Source organism: Gadus macrocephalus, chromosome 13 (assembly GCF_031168955.1).
Source record: "Gadus macrocephalus chromosome 13, ASM3116895v1".
Classification (NCBI taxonomy): Eukaryota; Metazoa; Chordata; class Actinopteri; order Gadiformes; family Gadidae; genus Gadus; species Gadus macrocephalus.
The window spans coordinates 20511753-20533875 of NC_082394.1; the positions used below are offsets into that span (position 1 = coordinate 20511753).

General features: G+C 41.0%; 1 protein-coding gene and 1 long non-coding RNA gene across 4 annotated transcripts in view; both read left to right on the plus strand.

Annotated features, from left to right (window-relative positions):
• The window catches only part of LOC132470079 (uncharacterized), a 222202-nt gene that overhangs the window by 74384 nt on the left and 125695 nt on the right, over positions 1–22123 (plus strand). The window lies entirely within an intron of this gene.
• Positions 2479–9093, plus strand: csf1a (colony stimulating factor 1a (macrophage)). 3 transcript variants are annotated; one of them, XM_060068219.1, is made up of 6 exons: positions 2479–2797; positions 4124–4234; positions 4372–4434; positions 5030–5200; positions 5848–6082; positions 6374–6533. In XM_060068219.1, exons 1-6 carry the CDS (start codon positions 2549–2551, stop codon positions 6400–6402), a joined length of 858 nt encoding a protein of 285 aa, XP_059924202.1. In that variant the 5' UTR covers positions 2479–2548; the 3' UTR covers positions 6403–6533. The 3 variants fall into 3 exon arrangements, with proteins under 3 accessions (XP_059924202.1, XP_059924199.1, XP_059924201.1); XM_060068216.1 differs by having other exon boundaries at positions 2512–2797; positions 6393–9093; XM_060068218.1 differs by lacking the exons at positions 2479–2797; positions 4124–4234; positions 4372–4434 and having other exon boundaries at positions 5066–5200; positions 5853–6082; positions 6393–9093.

Below are 22123 nucleotides of genomic sequence, written 5' to 3' on the forward strand. Positions count from 1 at the left end.
ATTATTCAATATTTCTTTTACTTTATTTTTAATTTAGTATTATTAACTTTGTTTTGCAGATTTGCTGGTTTAGTTTATTATCCAAATGCTTAGTTTAGGTTGGTTTTTATTCAATATTTCTCTTTTTTGGAATATGTGGTATTTTTCAGGGTGGATATTCAAAATTTCACAAAAGAAAAATCAACAAAAACATTTTACCTACAATCGTTGCTTATATAAGTTCGACTTTTTAAACACACAATGCAGTTTCAAGTTCATTTTCAGTAATTGATTTTCTGTAAAGCCTGTTCATTGATGCTGATTGTTAATGTTCTAATACATACTTAGTTGGCCAGTTCAACAGAGGTTGCCTGCAGAACAGTAACCACCTTACAAAGGAGGGCTGGCTAAGGCAGACATGCTGCTGCGATGCTGCATAGCTCCTTCCTCTATGGGATATAGGAAAGGAGAAATTACATACAGATGTGATTGACTCCTTCAATCAGCTACAGCTGGGTCTAGTGCTGCAGCAAACCGAGGATGCCTCGGGAGGGTGGATGTTTGGTCCATCTATAACTATAAACCCTGCTGCGATCTTCAGGGGGGCCCGGATTGTCCTCTGCGTTTCTAAGAATAATGTTTGTCATAGCATAACTTGTCTCCCAATGGATTACTGTTGAACCAAAGTCAGGGTACAGCAGAGACACTATGTTCATTCCTACAAACACAGGGTTCAGTCCATGGTAGTTGTTTAAGATGTATCAAATGTGAGGCTCTTAATTCTGTTCAGAGTATATCTAAATAATCAACTTTGTCAACCAATGAAAGCGGAGGACCTGCCACTATCGGACAAGAAGGGAGCTGTGCCTACTTAGTCGCTATAGATGCAGTAGTGTATGGTAGTAGGCATTAACCATGTGTCATGTTCTTCCTTTGTCCTGATTTAGTTTAGTGTCCCTGATTTAGTTTAGAGTCCCTTCTCCCCTTGTCCACCAGATGTCCCACTACGTTTCCCTCCCCTCAAATCCCCAGCCTTCAACTCCTCATTCCCCTGACCTGTGTCCTCTTCTATCGTCCCCGGCACCTCATTCCCCGATCGCTCTCTCCCCTTTATAGTGGTTCATCTCCGTTGTTCCCTTGTCACTTCTTTGATGTTGTCATGTCCCATGTTCCTCCTGGTTCCCAAGTTCTAGTTTCTTTCCTGCCTTTACATGGAACAAATATTGCGTTGCTTAATCAAAGCCCTTTTTGTTTGGTCCAGAGTCATCTGCATTTTGATCTATCCCTCCTTGCTTCTGCTGCCCTACCAGAAACCCACTCTGACACTATTGTCGTACAATTATACTTCTTCTGAATTAATCATTTGATTTGTTCCTTTTAAAAAAATATTTATTTAATTTGGATGCCTTGGGTTATTCAAGGTTAATCGATATGTTATTTTTCTGAACCACATAAAATGTTTTGTACTAAGCTAGGGTTTTAAATATTTCAGGTGTTTTGTGTTTTCAAGCAGTTAGCCTGGAGCATAGTGATCCATTTGTTTTTTTGTTGGTTCGAGTGAGACAGAGAAAGGCATGCATGAAGCAGTGTAAATCTTCCAACCTTGACAGAATGTGTTAAAAGACCCAGAAGAGGAGGCAGCTGACTCAAAGTCATCATGTGACCCATCGCCATCAATCAAACATGACACGGGAACACACATTATGACTCACGTGGATCAAAAATGGTACTTAAGTACTTAGTATTTGAACCATTAGACATCTAACAGAAACAAGCTTTGAGCATTAGAGCATCATAGCATTTGATTGTATTTTCCTTTAAAAAGCCTCACTAAACCACTTTCCAAGTGGATTAATCCGTGAATGTATCTGATTTCTTTCATGATGAATTGAGCTGAACTCAGGTAGATGCTTGGCCATGCAACGACTTCTATATAATCCGTGGATATAGGGATATATAACAGTTAGCTAGACATACAATAGTAGGGACATTACATCATGTTGTGGAATGGGGAGACACTAGTGCACTCCGCAGGGAGACGTTTTCTATTTATAGCAGCAGTAACATACAACTTGCTGCATCCACAGTATTGATATTTGCTCTTATCGGATTCCTCTTTAAACAGCCTTCCTGCCTTTTGTCAAATCAGAAGCCAAACGTCTTGATGCCAAAAGTATCTCTCTACCTCTTCGTAATCATTAATCAGTAAGGCAACACATTAAGACTAACCTAGTTGCCTAAATGATCAAATAACCGATCCTCCTTCCCCTTTCCTCTGACTCTTGGTCTTTTGTTGACCAGACAACGACTAGACACTGAAGCCCTGACTGGCTGTCCTTAAGGCCGCTGCTTAGCTGGACAAATGCTTAGTATCTCCTTTAGGTGTCATTAATGTGAAGGCAAGCCGTAAAGCCCTGAACCCCGGAGCTTATCCAAGGAAGCAACACACACACACACACACACACACACACACACACACACACACACACACACACGCACACACATCGCGCACACAAACACACATTGGGCACACACACATCGGGCACAAACACGCATCACGCACACACACATGCGCTCAAACACGCACACACACACATACCCAACCTCCCACTTTCTCCCTGTCCCTCTCTGCTCAGCTTGTATGAGCAGTGCTGCTCTGGGATTCAGTTGGCCCGCTGGTCCATTCTGCTTCTGTACTACGCTACTCACCTCCCACAGACCAGACCTCTGCACCAATGACTCTAAAAGTGGACTTTGCTATTCTTTATGTGCCCCGGCCAGCCAGATGAACACACACAATCTGGAACTTACAGCCAAGGTAAGAATTAGTGTCGATAGGGGAATTGTATTGAAAATCTTCCGTAAGTACTGGTTGTTATATTAAGTTGAAAACTCAACATTATTAGGGGATACTCACTGTTTATATTCAATCATTGGAACAGAAGACACTGGAGGAATGCATTGAGATATAATGCATCACCATGGATGATTAAAGATTAAGAATTTAGGCTGTGGAAGCCGGGACAAATTCCTTTCAAAGTCTTAGTTTCTTTGTTAAAAAAAACATAGTTACTTATTCATCCTGTTGGAAACATCTGCAGATGTTGTGTGTTGTTAAATGTGGTCTAGGATTCACACTGGGAGGTAAATCTGAGGGACAGGCGGATTAAATCGATCTCTAATAATCAGAAGCAGAGAGCTCGAGCTTGCATCTTCTGTTGAACATTTGGATGCTTTGCTCTATCCAAAAACCTTTGTGTTGTTTTATCTTCATTCATTTTATTAGGATTATCGCTTTAAGGTGATGTTTATTAAGTATGAATGTTGTTCATACATTCATTATTTAAATCATTATTTAATAAAAACAAAACAATGTACGGCTATTACTCAGAGCTTAAACTTTTACGCCCTATACTTTAGTTACATAGCTCATATTACATCATAAAACTAAGTACATGATTTAATACATAACGCGTATTTTAACCTATTAAATTAGTTGATGATGATGATGAACATTGGTATTTTATTATCGAAAATGATGTACTTTCTGTTTTCAAAGGGATACGTTTAAGTGAGACGGTCTTAGAAATACCTATTTAAGGGTAAAGATTCAGGTAAGTTAGTTCCCTCATGAAAGCTCCAAGATTCCAGTTGCATCGCACTGCCTTTAAATAATAGCTTGATGTACCAGAATATGTTTGCTGTGATGCATTCTAAAGCCTGTAAATGCAAAACATACTGCATTTTATATAATTGTAAAAAAAATTGGGACAATGTAATACTGAGAATAAATTTAAGTGGTCAATTTTTCTAATCTAATTTAATCTTTTGGAAAGTTCCTGCCTTCCATAATCGAACCGCTCCCTCTCCCTTCATCTCATGTGCCACATACTGAGGTCTCAATGCCCCATCTGAGCTTTCTGGGACATTCCAGTTTCATTAGTCAATTATTCTAACACTGCTCTTCCCATGACTCATGCCGTGCGGTTAATGCGTCTGCAGATCCGTCTCAAGAGTATCCCATCCTTTGTACTTGAGTCCCCCATTGGTCACATTGTCTTGGGAGGTCAACCTCTGCGTTGATCAGGGGACTAGGAGGTATGCGTAGTAAACCTTTGTCTCCTTTGTGCCCCTGTATCTTCAGGCAAGGCATCTGTGCTTCCTGCTGCCCCTGCTCATGAGCCTGGCCTGGGGCCTTCCTGGTCCATGTCGACACTCTGTGACAAAGCACCACCTACTAAGCCTCAGTCGCCTGGTGAAGACTTGTGCATATGTTGGATTATAACATAAAATACAATTAGAACAACACAATATACATTCCATTATTAATATATAGTATACATTTATATTTACCTTAATTACTGCGTCTCCACTCTCATATTTGCCTCCCAGATGGATAACCAATTGGAGAATGGATGTTCAATAGTCTATGCATTCACAGAACGCCAGAATTTGGTGAGTAGTCATAAATAACCTGCTGTGTTTGTATTGCATTACATTTAGTGGTTGTTTTAGATGAACAAGGTTGAAGTTATAGTGCTTCAACATGAATTACATCGGGGAATCAATACAGGAAAGAGTGTGTGGCATATTCACACAGAAACCAATTAGAATAAATAAGACAAGGAACTAACTGTACGAATGTGAACCAACAAAATAATATTAGATGTAGTATTTCAAAGTTTTGGTTGGAGCACAAACGGAACCGTTTCTAGAAATGATATCTGCATTAAAGGTTCAGAGAAGTAACACGTCTAAAGAGCAGAGGCAACACTTTATATTAATGGCATATGAATTAACCATTCATTAACATTAATTAACGCTGTATAAGGAATAACTAACAATTAATTGACACTTGATCGATCTTCATTGAACATTTAACTACTGGTCAAGTAATATTTACTAATTGTGTTCATGTTAACTATGAGGGGATGATATTGATGTTGACTAAGGTATTCATTGAAACATATTAAACGGATTAGGGTTAAAGGCAAATACCTAGATATCTGTACATTTGCCTGGCTTACCCTAACCCATCTTTGTTCTACAGAGTGAAGTCTGTTATGTCAAAGCTGCCTTTCCACATATCCTGGAGTTGCTGAACACACACTTCAACTATGCAAAGAACTCTGACAACCGGAGATATGTCAGCACTTTGAGAAGGGTCATCTTCAACCTTTATTCCCAAGGATGTGTACCAGAAATCAATGAAGAGATTGAGGTAAGGTCTACAGAACAAAGCAATCACTAAAGATTAGGATTGGTAAAGTCTACAGAACATAGCGATCACTAAAGATTAGGATTGGTAAAGTCTGCAGAACAAAGCAATCACTAAAGATTAGGATTGGTAAAGTCTACAGAACAAAGCTATCACTAAAGATTAGGATTGGTAAAGTCTACAGAACAAAGCAATCATAAAGATTAGGATTGGTAAAGTCTACAGAACAAAGCAATCATAAAGATTAGGATTGGTAAAGTCTACAGAACAAAACAATCACTAAAGATTAGGATTGGTAAAGTTTACAGTGCAGTCTAAACAAAGCAATCGCTAAGGATTAGGATTGGAAATGACTAGTAACTGAGCATTTTTCGTTTTATGACATGTTATTCAGATATGACTTGACAGATGTCATTGAGTCCAAAACTATGCACTTCGTCTTAATTACATCCGGTGGGTTTTTGGTTGTGACAGCTGCTAACAAATGACCTTTCACCGAAAAGTTTGTATGTGGTCTTAACTTGGGATGTGAATAACAATCCCATCCCTAGTCTTAACATGGACGATTCTGTTGTATTATAGAATTGAAGGCATCTTTTTGTTCCTATTCTCCTGTGTGTGTTGACTCGGCTGTGTCCTGTGTACGGCAGGACAGCCCCGTGAGCTTCACCAGGGTCCTGTGCAGCTCTCCTAAGGAGGCTCTTCAGAAGGCCCGGGGCGTGGTGGAGCTGTATGCGGTGCTGCTGCGGCAGCGGAGCAGCCCTGTGGACTGGAGCTGTCAAGAGGAGTACGCTGCCCTGGAGTACGAGGAGGGGGAGGGGGAGGAGCCACCAGCAACCATCACGCCACCAGCAACCATTCCCATACCGGACGCGACAATCTCCGGTATGGGAGACGACAAGAGACACATCTCTAACAGAAAGCCACACACACACGCACACACACACACACACACACACACACACACACACACACACACACACACACACACACACACACACACACACACACACACACACACACACACACACACACACACACACACACACACACACAAATACACTGTCCCACGGACACAAAACTCTAAAACATGTTGTAAAGTATAAATGATATACCATTGCGGTTGGAAATGTTCAATGTATATTGACCTGTTTTGGATTAATTTCCCTTTATCAGACTTCTCTTTTCCCTTCAGGTGTATTTGAATGCCAATGCCCTTGCCCATGGTTCCCAAAGGCCGCCACTCCATCCTCCTCCACGGCTCAAAGCTACAGTCCACGGACACAGCCTGCCCAAAACCCAACCACAGCTGCCCTGCCTCCGGGTTTCATCCGTCATCCATATCACACGGACACAACAATGTCTCATGGGACTATCGACAAAGATAATCTAACGCCAAGTCCCTTTAAGACGGCAGCATTCTCTCACAGTCAGCCGTTTGAGGAAAGGGAATCGTCTGACGTTCCAGCAAGGGTGATCGAGGTTCCATATTCACCCGAAGCTGTATCGGTCAGGGTTCCTGTTTTGATGGATGAGACGGATGGACAGGCAGATAAGGATTTAATGTACAGAAGTGAGGCCTCAACCACAGGGCCCTCTGTGTTATCTGAGAACGCGTCTGTGAGCCCAGCCCTCGGTCTGGCTGATGGACAGAGGACTTTCAGCAGTGGTGAGACCACCACACACGGGTGGGCCAAAGGAACGCTGGAGGCAAAGGACTTTGACTCACAACACCAATACGACACTGTGTTACTCAGCCAGGAGGAAGTCCTCAGACTTGAATATTATGAATCTAAGGCCACCAAAGGAACGCACAGAGCGACACCGAAGAGCACTGCTGATAATCATGACGATTTTACAATGGATCAAATGGCATTTATGGATGCCAGGGCATTGAGAAGAAGACAGAAATATTCGTCAAAATACAGAATCTTCCCAAGAGATCTACGAACAAAAGCAAAGGATATTCCATCGACCGCAACAGCAAAGTCTGAATCAGAAGAGACCAGGACAGCACACCAGGACAGGAGCAGGAGTCGTCATACGTTCCGATAGATACCAACACAGAACAATTTTGTTATTGGAAGAGGGCACATAGCATTGTTATTTACTGTTTCATTAATTATTAACTGTAACTTCTAACTATAGTTTTAGCGAGACTTTTTTTTTATCTCTTCTTTTGTTTTTCAGGGGATACATGTAAGCTTTATAAAATGGAGGTTACAGTGTAAGAAAGACCCAGGTCACACTAACTATGGGTCTGCTCCCTTTCAGCATCAGGGCACGGGAGTAGAGCTCACCACAGAGGAAGGTTGACTGCCCACGCTCTGTATTGTGAAAGTAGAAGACCCATAATCAATTTTATGAGCCATACCTGAGTTTGTCCTACCATGATGCGCCTGTGAAAAAGGTCTAGAACAGTGGTCGCCAACCTTTTGGAACCTGAGAGCTACTTAAAGGTCACTGAGTAGTATGAAGGCTATGTGTTTGATACAAACTTCACGAATAACAAAGTTGCACGGCCCCGCAAATTAGACATAAATACTTGTCTTTCACAGTCATAAAAGATAACTCTTCCTCCCAATCATTGTGTAAATGATGTGTTCTTTCGCTTTTCCGCCATGTTTTTCTATATTCTGGATGTAAAACCCGCATCTAGCGCCCCATTGTGGCTGGGCTTGCTAGCTTATTTCAGCAAAGAGTGACACGATATTGAACATTTCAGACAAGGTCACAGTTCATAAAACTTTTTATTTTTAAATTTTATATTCAATATTGTCATTGTCATCAAATCGACATCAATGCAAGGTTATTGATTCATAAAGAACATTCACATTTTAGGCAGAGATTTATCGTGACTATTGCTATTTTTCGAACGGTTACATGCTGCCATTCCGACATGCTGCCAATCAGACATGCCCCCATTCCGACATGCTCCCATTCCGACACCTTTCAGTAACGCCATTCCGACAGATACCAATCAGTGGCGCCAACTTCAGGTCACAATTTGGGGCTCATAAATACTTTGTTCATATGTATTCAACCAAAAAGTAGCCATCACTTCTTCAAAGTCCTACTTTCAGAATTTGAGGTTCAGAACAGTAATTCATGAATTATTTCAGTATTATTTATCTGTAATTATTTGATTAATTCCAAATTTTGTGACGATGTATGAAATAATCCATTCCATCAATTGAAGACAGCATTCTACATGTGTGTTACGAGTGGCGGGGTGTGCAATTATTATTCAAAATGCCCGGTTTTAAAGGTTTCGAAGAATGTTAAAAAATTCTATGAAACTTAAAACTTGGAGTGGATTGGACGAATATTGGAACAAAATTGTTTGTTATTATCCCCCTGTCGCACGGAAGTGCGATTCTGTCGACCAATCAACGGACGGCGTGGGTAGCTCGAACTTGCCAGCACCCTTTTAGGCGTCTCAGCTATAGTTGTCACACAAGCTATTTTGGATTTTTGTAACATGGAATTATTTCAGGGGGGGAAATGGCGTGAATAAATGTATGCACAGTGCCTTCAGGATTAGGACTGATAAATATGTTGGCCTAGGCCTAATCAATTGTGTTTTAATATCTTTAGCATTCATATTATTGCAGTCTATTCTTTTCGTAGGCTACTCTGCGGTTGGCCTTGATGGGGAGATATTTTAACCCTTTTAACCCCATTTTCCTGCGACATTCCTGCGTCTCCCCCTGCGTCATATAGCCCATTTCAGCACCGTGTCAGTTAGGGTTGCCGCGGTATACGGTATTACCGGTGTTACCGGTGTTGAGGCCAACACCGATTACTCGGTGTTGCACACCGGCGATACCGATTTTTTTTATTTATTTTTTTTCAGTAATAAAAAACAAATTCAGTAAAAATGAATAATAAAATTATAATTAAGAAAATGTAAATGTTAAGAATAGGTCACAGTTCTGCTCTGTGCGGGAGAATTGTCGCGCCGAGAATTGACGTGCTTCCTTACAAGACCGGTAACCATAGCAACGCCGGTAAACAAACCCTGCGAAGCCCAATCCCTACGTGAGCTCCCCGCGCTACGGCCATCCGGAGGCGCACAGAGCTTTTGGCCGTGATATTATGATATATAAAATTATATTATACTATTATATATAGAACGTTATAAGACGGCGAGAATTGGCGCGCTGCCAGCCGCTGTCACCGATTGTGAGAGGAGAGTTGACGGAGAAGATGGCGGTTGACCTATAGTTTCAAAGTTAATACCGTTTATACCGGTAATACCGGTGTTGACACGAGCGTATTACTCGGTGTGAAAATGTCCACACCGCGGCAACCCTAGTGTCAGTGGACAGGTTCAATCCTACGAACGTCGTGAGTGCAGCAAATGCGCGTTCATGTTAAGAGGAGTTTCGGGAAACGCTCCAAAGAAATTTACGATGGTTCGCAAGATCCATAGTGAGAATGATCGTACGAGCGAAGATCCATCGTTATCAGGAAACTGGGCCCTGGTGATAAGAGACGGCTCGCCAGTGATGACGCTCACGCTTATGCGTGTTCCCGACAGCGACCGTTCATGTGCACTCCGTTGGGAATCTTAAAGTTCTTCACAGCAGGTTTTTTTATCTGATAAAAAAAAGTCTGAACTAAACAGAACTAGGATCAGTTTCAAGTTTGAATGCCTTTATTTCCTTGTAGCCTATCACCAACTAATCCTTTTGCTATTATATGAGAAGCACATTGTATTGCCACTGTATGGAAGGCTACACTTGACCTTATCTAGAGCTGGTTTCCCAATGCACAACGTTTAAAACAAAGAGCAAAGTCGATGCCAACAGACTGTTACAACGTCAATCAATACTAAAGTATGTGATATGATGGTTGATTATTTTATATAAAGTAAAGCGTTCTGCCATGTTCATGCGCGTCACTAGTAGCCTAAACCATACGTCACCAACTGGGCAACTCTGTTATCAAAATCTGAAATGAACCAATGAGAGTGCCATCTCCCATCCCCTTAAAGAGCCATATAAATATGTGAAAAAGAAAATATGTGTTTGCTGTACGGTGTTTGTAGATGCATTGATTTAACTTATTACCGCTGTATTAGCTGTTCTTTTCGAAATAATAACCAAAGACATAATTTACCCTAAAAATAGTTTTGTTTTTGAAGGCTGGCGTTAGCCTACTTTGCTCAAGTTTATTATTGTTATTATTATTATTATTATTATTATTTTAACGCATGGCATAGCCTACTGTTCATTCATGCAGCCCCTACACTGATAAAGATATTAAGCTTGATCTACTTAAAAAAGGTAAGGCAACTTTTTGCATCACATTATTATGTAGGTAAAGCAGGGCTAGCCTTTGTATAGGCTACTTAATTTCTTGTGTGTAAGAAATGAGTTTTGCAAGTAAAGTCAATATTAATATTTCAAGTAAATTCAACTTAGCTTTGCAAATGAGTGAACTTAATATTATAAGTTATGTCTATTTAATTAAATTAAGTTGACTTTTTCCATCTGAGAAACATTGCAAGAATCAGACCAATGTTATCTGCAGCAGATGCGGAGACACTGATTCATGCATTTGTTTCGTCAAGACTGGACTATTGCAATGCACTGTTCTCGGGATTACCGAACTCTGCCACAAGAAGTCTAGAGCTTGTACACAATGCGGCAGCTAGACTGCTGACCAGAACGAGAAGGTTTGATCATATCACACCTATTCTCGCCTCTCTGCAATGGCTACCAATAACTTTCAGATCAGACTTTAAGGTGCTACTGCTAACCTATAAAGCCTTGCATGGTTTATCTCCATCCTACCTGAAGTACCTGATCATTCCTTATAGTCCTTCTCGGTCCCTCCGGTCTTCGGGAGCTGGCCTTCTTTCATTGCCGAAGGTTAAAAAGAAATCGGCTGGACAGAGAGCGTTTGCCTATCGAGCCCTCTTCCTATGGAATAGGCTGCCATCAGCGATCAGGGAAGCTGACTCTGTGGAGCTATTCAAAGGAAAGCTCAAAACGCACCTCTACAATCTTGCATTTGGAACATAGGAGTGTGAAAACGACAGATGCGAAGTGAAGACCACTCTGTTTGCTTGTGCTTTTCTTATTACATTATACATTCCCACTATGTACTTTTCCGTTCTAATTCACTATTCTGTCTGTTCTAGCGTGTTGCGGGTACTGGACTGGATGCCTGGACTCTCCTCATGGATAACCGGCCAGAACCCCATCACCATTTTAATATGATGTGCATGTATTTACCTGTATGTCAATTGTGGCACCCATTGCACTCCTGACCATCCCTGGAAGAAGGGATCCCCTACTATGCGTTTCTTCTCAAGATTTATTCCTTGCTGATTTCAAGGGAGTTTTTTCTTGCCCGTGTGGGGGCATGGGTAAAGGGGGGTGTCATAAATATTTGGCCTGTTAAGCCCTTTGAGACTGTAATGGTGATTAAGGGCTATACAAATAAAATTTAATTTAATTTAATTGAACTTCCCTCATCTCATCTCATTTTCGTCCGATTATCCGGGGTCGGGTCGCGGGGGGAGCTCAAGCAGGGGGCCCCAGACTTCCCTTTCCCGGGCCACATTGACCAGCTCTGACGGGGGGATCCCGAGGCGTTCCCAGGCCAGTGTTGAGATATAATCTCTCCACCTAGTCCTGGGTCTTCCCCGAGGTCTCTTCCCCACTGGACGTGCCTTAAACACCTCCCAAGGAAGGCGCCCAGTGGGCATCCTTACCAGATGCCCGAACCACCTCAGCTGACTCCTTTCTAAGTAAAGGAGCAGCGGCTCTAATCCGAGTTCCTCACGGATGGCTGAGCTTCTCAGCCACCCTTCTGAGAAAACTCATCTCGGCCGCTTGTACCCGCGATCTCGTCCTTTCAGTCATCACCAAGCCCTCATGACCATAGGTGAGGATAGGAACGAAGATCGACCGGCAGATCGAGAGCTTTGCTTTGCGGCTCAGCTCTCTTTTCGTAACAACGGTGCGGTAAAGCGAACGCAATACCGCCCCCGCTGCTCCGATTCTCCGGCCAATCTCACGCTCCATAGTACCCTCACTCGCGAACAAGACCCCGAGGACTAAGGACTAATTTCCTACCTGGAGTAAGCAATCCACCGGTTTCCTGCTAAGAGTCATGGCCTCAGATTTAGCGGTGCTGATCCTCATCCCAGCCACTTCACACTCGGCCGCCAGCCGATCCAGTGAGTGCTGAAGGTCACAGGCCGATGATCCAATGAGGACCACATCATCTGCAAAAAGCAGTGACGAGATCCTCAGACCACCGAACTGCAACCCCTCCCCACCACGACTACGCCTCGATATCCTGTCCATGTATATCACAAACAGGATTGGTGACAAGGCGCAGCCCTGGCGGAGACCAGCACCCACTGAGAACAAAACTGACTGGCTGCCGAGGACCCGAACACAGCTCTCGCTTTGGGAGTACAGAGATTGGATGGCCCTGAGGAGAGACCCCCTTACCCCATACTCCCGCAGCACCTCCCACAGTTTCTCCCGGGGGACCCGGTCATACGCCTTCTCCAGATCCACAAAACACATGTAGACCGGATGGGCATACTCCCAGGCCCCCTCCAGGATCCTTGCGAGAGTGAAGAGCTGGTCCGTAGTTCCACGTCCGGGGCGAAAACCGCATTGTTCCTCTTCAATCTGAGGTTCGACGATCGGCCGAACCCTCCTTTCCAGCACCTTGGAGTAGACTTTACCAGGGAGGCTGAGAAGTGTGATACCCCGGTAATTGGCACACACTCTCTGGTCCCCCTTTTTGAAAAGGGGAACCACCACCCCGGTTTGCCACTCCTTTGGCACTGTACCCGACTCCCACGCGATGTTGAATAGGCGTGTCAACCATGACAGCCCCTCAACACCCAGAGCCTTTAGCATTTCTGGCTGGATCTCATCAATCCCTGGGGCTTTGCCACTGCGGAGATGTTTGACTACCTCAGTGACCTCCACCAGGGAAATTGACGACGAAACACCATCAACCTCGAGCTCTGCCTCCAACATAGAGGGCGTGTTAATCGGATTCAGGAGTTCCTCAAAGTGTTCCTTCCAACGTCCGACGACCTCCTCAGTTGAGGTCAACAGAGTCCCATCCTTACTGTACACAGCTTGGATGGTTCCCCGTTTCCCTCTCCTGAGGTGCCAGATAGTCTTCCAGAAACACTTTGGTGCCAACCGAAAGTCCTTCTCCATGGCCTCTCCGAACTTCATCCACACCCGCTGCTTAGCATCCGACACGGCAGCAGCTGCAGCCCTTCGAGCCTGTCGGTACCCTGCAACGAGTCAGGAGTCGACTTTATTACTAAATTAAATTGAATTTACTTTGTGGCAACCCAGCCCAGGCCAATTAAGGAGATTCAGAGCACCTGAGGAACAGGTGGAGAAGCAGGGTTGTTGATTCCTCCCAGGTTTTTACGTTCTTTTGTGTTTTGAGAGACTTTGTGTTATGTTTTGGATTAAACAGGCCTTTTTGGCTTTTCCCCACGAAATGGTTCCTGTTTGGGAGGAGGTGGTTCGATCACCGTGCCGGGTTGCCACAGCTTACTAAATGAGTTTGACTTTACATACAAAACTAATTTCTTACATTCAAGAAATTACGTAGCCTATACAAAGACTAGCCTTGCATTATCTTCATAATAATCTGATGCAAAAAGCCTTACCTTTTTTAAGTAGATCAGGCACAATATTTTGTATCATGCTTGGTCTAGTTTAAAAGTTAAGTCTGTGTCATCTATGTGTTGGAAATGACAAACCTCTTATCACATGTCAAGATATGCTGCCATGGAGCCAAGTGTTGACCATACTGATAAATAGACAGGAGCTGCAACGATTAGTTGATTAATCAATTAGTTGCCAACAACTAAATTAATTAACAATTAATTAACAATTTTGATACTTTTCTTTGAGTCATTTCTTTAAGAAGAAAATCCAAGATTCTCTGATGTGAATGTTATAAATTGTGGACTGTTGATCAGGACAAAACAAGATATATTAGGTTGCATCTTGGGATTTGGGAAACGGTGATTGATTTTTCACAATTTTCTTATTTGTATGGACCAAACTACAAATTGATTTCACACTATATACTATGACACAATTCTCTAAAATTCTTGAAAAACTCTTTAATGACAGATTATGCAAATTCATAGATAAATACAAATTGCTCACCGACAGTCAATATGGATTCAGAACAAACCGGTCAACAGCACTAGCCTTAACAGAACTCACAGAAGAAATCACTAACGCCACGGACAATAAGAAATTTGCGATCGGGACATTTATAGACTTAAAAAAAGCATTTGATACTATGAATCACAATATATTAATTACAAAACTAGAACAATATGGGATCCGGGGGGTCGTTTTGAATTGGGTGAGGAGCTATTTAGAGAGAAGGCAACAATTTGTGATGATGGATGGATTTAAGTCAGAATGCTTGGACATTGTGTGTGGGGTTCCGCAGGGGTCAGTGCTGGGACCAATGTTATTTAACATGTATGTCAATGATATTTGCAACGTATCGAAATCTCTGAAATTCGTACTTTTTGCAGATGACACAAATATACTGGTTTCTGGGGAAAATTTGCAGCAACTTCTGTCCACATTGACCGTAGAGATTAGTAGACTAAAAAAATGGTTTGACAGAAATAAGTTATCTCTAAACCTAAATAAAACTAAAATTATGATATTTGGAAACTGTAAAAAATCGGAAAACATTGAGGTACAAATAGAGGGTGTAAACTTAGAAAGGGTATATGAAAACAAATTTCTAGGGGTAATCATTGACGACAAAATTTGCTGGAAACCTCATATAAAACACATACAAACCAAACTATCAAGAAGCATCTCAGTCCTGTGCAAAGCCAAGCACTTCCTGAATATTAAATCACTCCATATTCTTTATAACTCATTAATATTACCATATTTGTATTACTGTTCAGAAATCTGGGGAAACACATACAAAAGCTCTTTACAACCGTTGTGTATTCTTCAGAAGCGAGCCATTAGAATAATCCATAATGTAATTTATCATGAACATACTAATCAACTATTCATACAGTCCAAAACTCTCAAATTTCCTGATCTGGTTGAATTCAAAACTGCCCAAACAATCTTCAAAGCCAGAAATGATAGGCTACCAAAAAACATACAGGCAATGTTTTCTGAAAGGGAGGGACGTTATAACTTAAGGGGACAGCTGAACTTCAAGGTCCACCACACACGCACAACGAAAAAGAGCTTTTGTATCAGCATCTACGGAGTTAAATTGTGGAATAAGTTAAGTGCGGAAGTACAGAAAAGCCAAAGCATAAGTCAGTTCAAAAACAAATATAAAGACATCGTCTTCACAAAGTACAGAAATTTAGAAAAGCCTCTGTAACATTGACATATGTAGACTGTAGTTTGTAATATACATGGTATTTGTATTTATTTGTAATATATATATATATAGTAACTTATAATATACATGTATAGGTATTTATAATGTAATATAGATTGTTTATAGTATATATATACATATATATATAATTATATATAATTGTATACAGTTATATATGTAATTGTTTACAATATTTGTGTGTGATTATATTGACTATTTATAAATATACGTAGATATATATGCGTAGATATATATATATATACACACAATTATTCTGTATTCTGTATTCATATTTGTATGCATTATTATAGCTTGCATTTTACTGACATGTTGGTGACATCTATCCAAGCTAAATTGATCTATTAAGGGGTAGGACTAGATACGTTTTTTTACTTCCTCCTACCCCCTTTCGAGCATGTAGAAAGTTTTTTTTAAAATTTTAGTTATTTTGTGTGTTTTTTTTTGTTGTCTCTTTTATTTTTTATTTCATCTATTAATAATCAATTGATAATCATTAATTGATTAATAATCATGTTTTTTTTTATTGCTTGCATGTTCAAAATAAAGATGATCAATCAATGAACAACACTCGCATGAGTCAGTGAATCTCAGGTATAATTATGCCTCTTAACCCAAAACAAGACTCGGAAGTTGTTTAGCTCAAATAAACACATTTATTTGACAATAAAATATGAACTCCATTCCACAGAGTCATGAATTGTCCACCGCATTGTCCAGCTAACTGTAAAACTTGATAAGAGTGAGCTCACTCAAATCGTACACCTTCAACGGCATCTGTATGGCTTTTAAGGATGCAAACAGACCTTGAGGTCACGAACTTTGGAGGGCATTTTTTTGTTTGCATCCTCCAGCTCTAGAAAGATCTTCTGAAATACCTTAAATGGGTATTTCAGTTTATTAGGGTCAAGGGCGTCAGTTTGTTTTTAGAAGTGGTGGGGACAATAACCATAAGCTTGAGTGTGGTTTGAAAAGTGCTGGGTACCCTTATGTAAGCTATTCATCCATTCAACGCTGCATTACAATATGCTCTACAGTGTATTGTCAGGTGTTGAAAATCCTATTCAAACAATAAAAGTTGAAAACCACATTTTGTGTTTTGGCTTGTTTTGCAAAACGGCGTTGGAAACACCAGGGTATTGGCTCGGGATATGTTATACTAATGCACACAGGACAAAGGACAGTGTTGGCAATTTAACACTTATCTTGACATCAACAAAGTTTACCAGACAAACAATGCCAGACTGTAAAGGGGGTACGAAATTGCAATTCTCCTCTGGGCGCTTGTTTTTCTTTTCTTTTTTTAATGCAGCATAACATATGCTACCAGCAGCCCTTGCTCGTCTTCAAAAGGCTGATGCAAATCCTGACCACCAGTAAACACTCGCGAGGGATCCTACAGTTTAGGATAATCACACAGGTTATGCAAGAACATATTTATGATAGGCCTACCAGGCTCCAAGTTTTAACGTCACATATCTCAATCAGACAAAAAAACTATAACCACATTGGCATAGCAATCACACCGTGTGTGTGTAGCTGCTACTAGCTGCAGGTAACGTTGCTAAGTGCTTCTCCCAATCTGTACAATTAAAGAGGTTTTTTTTAATGCAATTTGTTCTTGTTCTTTGATCTTGCTCTCTTCTGCTATTTTCTTCTCCCACCTACTGAAGCTTCAAAACAAAGATCTCCATAGAGGTTAAGTAGTTAATTCGACTGATTAGTCTGCATTTTAGACATTTTCAGTTCCAATTAAGCATTTCAAATGATTGTCAAACAAAAAGAGTGTAAACATCCACGTATCTTTAAACTCTTTGTATTTGACAAGTAGGCCATACATGAAAGATAGCACAATTTTCCAAATATTCACACTAATAAATTACAATGGAGGCTTTTTGTAGATGCGAGGATGCCTGATCTTTTTTCTTCTTTACCATATGGAAGTGTCTGGGCACTAGATGATGCTTGGATGCATAAGATGTATAAGATGTTTGCACCACCAACTAACCTGATTTGGGATTTTATGCTGCAATGTATTCACATAGGGAACAAGTTAAACATATTAGCCTTTCCAAATGCATGCCTAATCCCTGCAAGGTTCACAAAATTTTTTCCTCGAGAGCATAAACATTTCATCGAAACTGGGAGAGTATGCGGGTAAGAAACGTGGAGGTTGTTCTGTGCAATGTCCCACACCGCAGGAGTGTAAATCAATATGCCTAACTCGATTTACTTTGTGTCTTGGTATATTATATACACTGACCAGTCAGGGTTTCATAACACTGTGACGGGCTGCCAACATTCTAACTTAATAATTATTTAATTTAAAGACCACCCAGGGGGGCCATACCCTGAGAGGGAGGAATCTGACTTTGCAGTCGAAGTGAAAGCGCCTTTTCCGGCGGGCAAAAAGGGCATTCATTTCAACTGCGAAGTCCGTCCGTCCGTCCCCCTCTTCCACTACGATCGCAGGTCATTCCATGCTGGGGTAAAGGAAACCACCAAGACCTGATTCACCAAGTGATTTGATCAGCAACAATGTGATTACACTTTACTGCATCATTATTTTAATTCCAAGCTTGTTCTATTTGTCAACCTTTATATTGCTGTTTACAGCTGTACGATTAATTAATGTGAGTGTAAATATTTTGTACCCTCTCTCCCTCTCCTTTTCTCCCTCTCTCTCCTCTCTCTCAGACATACGCACACACACAACATGTCTACAACTTTATATATAATGAACTCTGGTTACGAAGAGTTCAACAGCAAATCCAATAATCCTTTCATGTAATGCGTTTGAAGGAACATCTTATGGACTGCTTTAGATGTGAATGAACTCTCCTGTGGTGGCTTGTCCTTTAAAACAGATTTCATTGTATCACAGGGATTAGGTAATTCTTTCATTTCCCAGAGAAAGTCTGAGCCTAAATTCCTCGTCTATGAGCAGCATAACAAATGCTGATTTTAATTCTTAAATATATTCAGTATACAACAAACATCTTCCGAATTCTGCTAGGTCAAATATATATAGTTTCCCAGGAAATGTAATAAATTTGTACACCGAATAAAATATAAATCTGAAAAGCATGAAAATGTATATATATATATAAATAAAATATATAAATACATAGATTTTTCTGAAATAAATGTTCAGGCGTAAAATGCAACTCAAATTTTGCAACAGACAAAGGGCCCTATTTTAACGGTCTGAAACGCAAGTGAGAAGCGTCAAGCGCAAGTAGCTTTGTGGGCGGTTCTATGGCGATGTCACTATTTTACCGGCGCAAAAATTACTCTTGTGCCCGGCGCAAATCTAAAAAGGGTTGGTCTGAAGTAGCTTAATTACCCGTAGGTGTGGTTTGGGCGTAACGTGCAATAAACCAATGAGAGTGCCAGCTCCCCTCCCCTTTAAGAGCCATGAACGCATTTGAATCTGACCAGTTGATATGTTGACAGCGCGTCTGCAGTCTCCAATGAGACAGATGCACATGAATTTCAATCTTCTAATGGCTCAGTTTATATATTTTTTTAAATAATATGGCCTAATTCACACATGGAATAAGGTTTTCTTCCCCAACTTCAGAAATACTGAGTCCTCAAATACATTTTGGCAAAGAAAACTTATATGATATAACATATGATATGCGGTAACTGTGGTTCTATTTAATGATATACGCAATACATTTTAAACATCGTTTCTTATCATTATTGTATGCATTATCATTATTGAATTGTGTTCCTAATATGCATGTGTCCCCCGGTTAATATACATTGCAATGGACTGTATTATGCGTTACGTGTTTAGTGTGCGTGTGCTTAAACAGATGGACGCACACACGCGTGCCCTCTTTCATTAATTATTTTACACATACACACACTTCATTCATTCTTTTTAACACTGACTCGCAGTAAAACAATGTTTTCTCACGATCAAATACTCATCAATCCTAAAAGTTATGGGCATGTACACGATGTCTGTATCAAGAAAATATGTGTTTGCTGTACGGTGTTTGCAGATGCATTGATTTAAAAGTACAACTTATTATCGCTGTATCAGCTGTTCTTTCCCAAATAATTTACCAAGAATGTGTGGCTAGGTAGATGAGAGAAGCAAAGTGTATGCGCAAGGTGCACAAGCAACATTATGCATGCGCCCTTAAAATAGCATCTGAACAGCGTGCCACTGACTTTAAACCTGGTTTGTGGCACAAGTGGTTTCTGAAATTGCAAAATTGCGCCAGAACACGCCTCCTCCTTTCGCTGAACTGCCCCTTGGGGCGCAAGATCATTCCCTAATTTACCAACGTGTGGCGCAGGAGGGAAAAGAACGCTCTGCGCCAGTTGCAAACTAGCAACGACACATGCGCCAGTGATTAAGTCATTTGCGCCACAAGAAAATACACATGAAGATGGAGATTCACATGATGAAGTGTGAAGTGAAACTCTCCTGTTTTGGAATTGACCTAAAATGCGTGCAACCTTGAGAATACCTTGTCTTTGGAAACCGCTGTCCTCCTGCCCCAGAGAATTGCAGAGAAAATGGGTTGTGAATTGCAATGGTTCACTGCAACTTGCAGGGCTGAGCACACCTTCGGAAACAGGACTTCCGTATTAAGAGAGCAAGATTAGAAATCAGCGTGAACACCAAGCCAAACCACAGAATAGGTCATTTGTCAATAACATATCCCTTATCGACAGGTTGAAGAAACCACAAACTCGTCTGACCAGAAATGTATGTATTTCTAGAGAGAACTTTCATAATCTTGTTTCAATGAAGGTAGATGCTGTTTAGTTTGTTAGTCAATGCGACATCTTCGTTGCGATGGCGATTGACATGAACCCCACTTCTCCTGAACCCACACAGCTCGAATGTCGTTGAATCAAAGCTTTGTGTTGTGTATGTTCTTGTTATATGTTCTTGTGGGCCAACCCGGAAATTCAGGTTTGTCCATTCCAAAGATAAGATTAATAAATTAATTTTGTTTAACAAGATAATCCTGCCAAATTAATTTCGCTTTAAGGGTTGTTCTTTGATCAAGGGTCTCAAGGAAATGTAAAATTGTATATGTTCTGGCTCTGGCCCTACAGGAAGGGGCTCACAAAGCCTCAGCAAATGCTCATCTTGTGACATTTCAACCCACAGCTCGATTTCTTTAGCTGAAATATTCCCAGTCCTGCACCCCAATGATCCAACACACATGTCTGAGATCAGGCATGAGTGTTGGCTCATCATACTGTGTTCGAAACTTGTAACGGGTATGGCACAAAGATCCCTTATGGACTTTTGACCACAAATATGAAAACTTGCCGGAAAAGTTTCAGTATGCATCTTACCTAAAATGGGGGACTTGAAACTGCAGACGTTTCATACCTATTTATTGCAATGTCTTTTTTTGTGCATTTTCAAGCATAGCTAGAGATGCCATTTCACATTCTTTAGAACTAGAGCATCCATATTGATCAGAGGCCTGTGGGCCTCGTACCACAGAAGAAGAATGAATCCCTGGGTCACTTGGAAAAAAAGGTTTTTATTCAAAGAACATAAAAAATGTTGTATTAGCTTATAAATTAAACATCTTATTCTTTAACTGAATGAAGCCTAATAAAATAAAATAAATAGTTTCACTACAAAGTTCTCAAAATGCATTTTAGTTCCAAAAAATATTTTAAAATGGAGAATTTTACAACACGTGACTGATGGGACATTTGGCTGGCTTCCTCCATCACTCAGTGCTGGTACAGCTGCGCTGATTGGTTCATTTGGGCTATATTGACAAACAAGCCCTTCTGTCATTGGAGAGTGGGCTAGAGAATAGCCAGATGCCCCCTCTTCTCTTACGTTGTAACACAAAGCTTACGAAAATATTTTGTGGGCAGCAGGAGTTGAGTCTGACTGCTCTTGGGAAGCTGCAGGAACCCAACCTGGGTGTGAGAAGTGATTCCCTGCATGTGGGCTTCCCAGGGAACCAGACTTGGTTGAAAGGTTAGAAGTATTTCTACTGCCAACAGCCCAGGATCGAATCCTTATTCAAACAATGAGGGGGAAGGGTCACATCCTACACCTTCTGCACAATACATCCACTTATTTTGACATCCAAAAGAGTTCATGATTAAAGGAGTGTCTTATTCTCTCCTGCTTTAAACACAGATCTTATAAAACCGACGGTAACGTTAAAATGGATCCTCCTTTAAACAGCACAGATCGATTTTCACCCGAAAGAATGAACTCCTCATTCATGCGTGAGGTGGTGGTGGCCTGTGGCATTCAGTTCCCCCAATGCTAACGCAGTTCCATCTAAACAATGCACTGCCCTGAGGCTACAGGCTAAGGGGGGCTGTTAACAGACCTGATGAACACAGTTACACACTGTTCTGTAAATCATCTGGAAAACCCGCAATATACTCATTACCTGTTGAGAGATTTATATTTTTAATGAATCCTTCAAAATCCCTGGAGCAATTCATGCCACAATGAAGAGTGCTGAGTTCTTCAAGGAAAGTGGTCAAATCCAG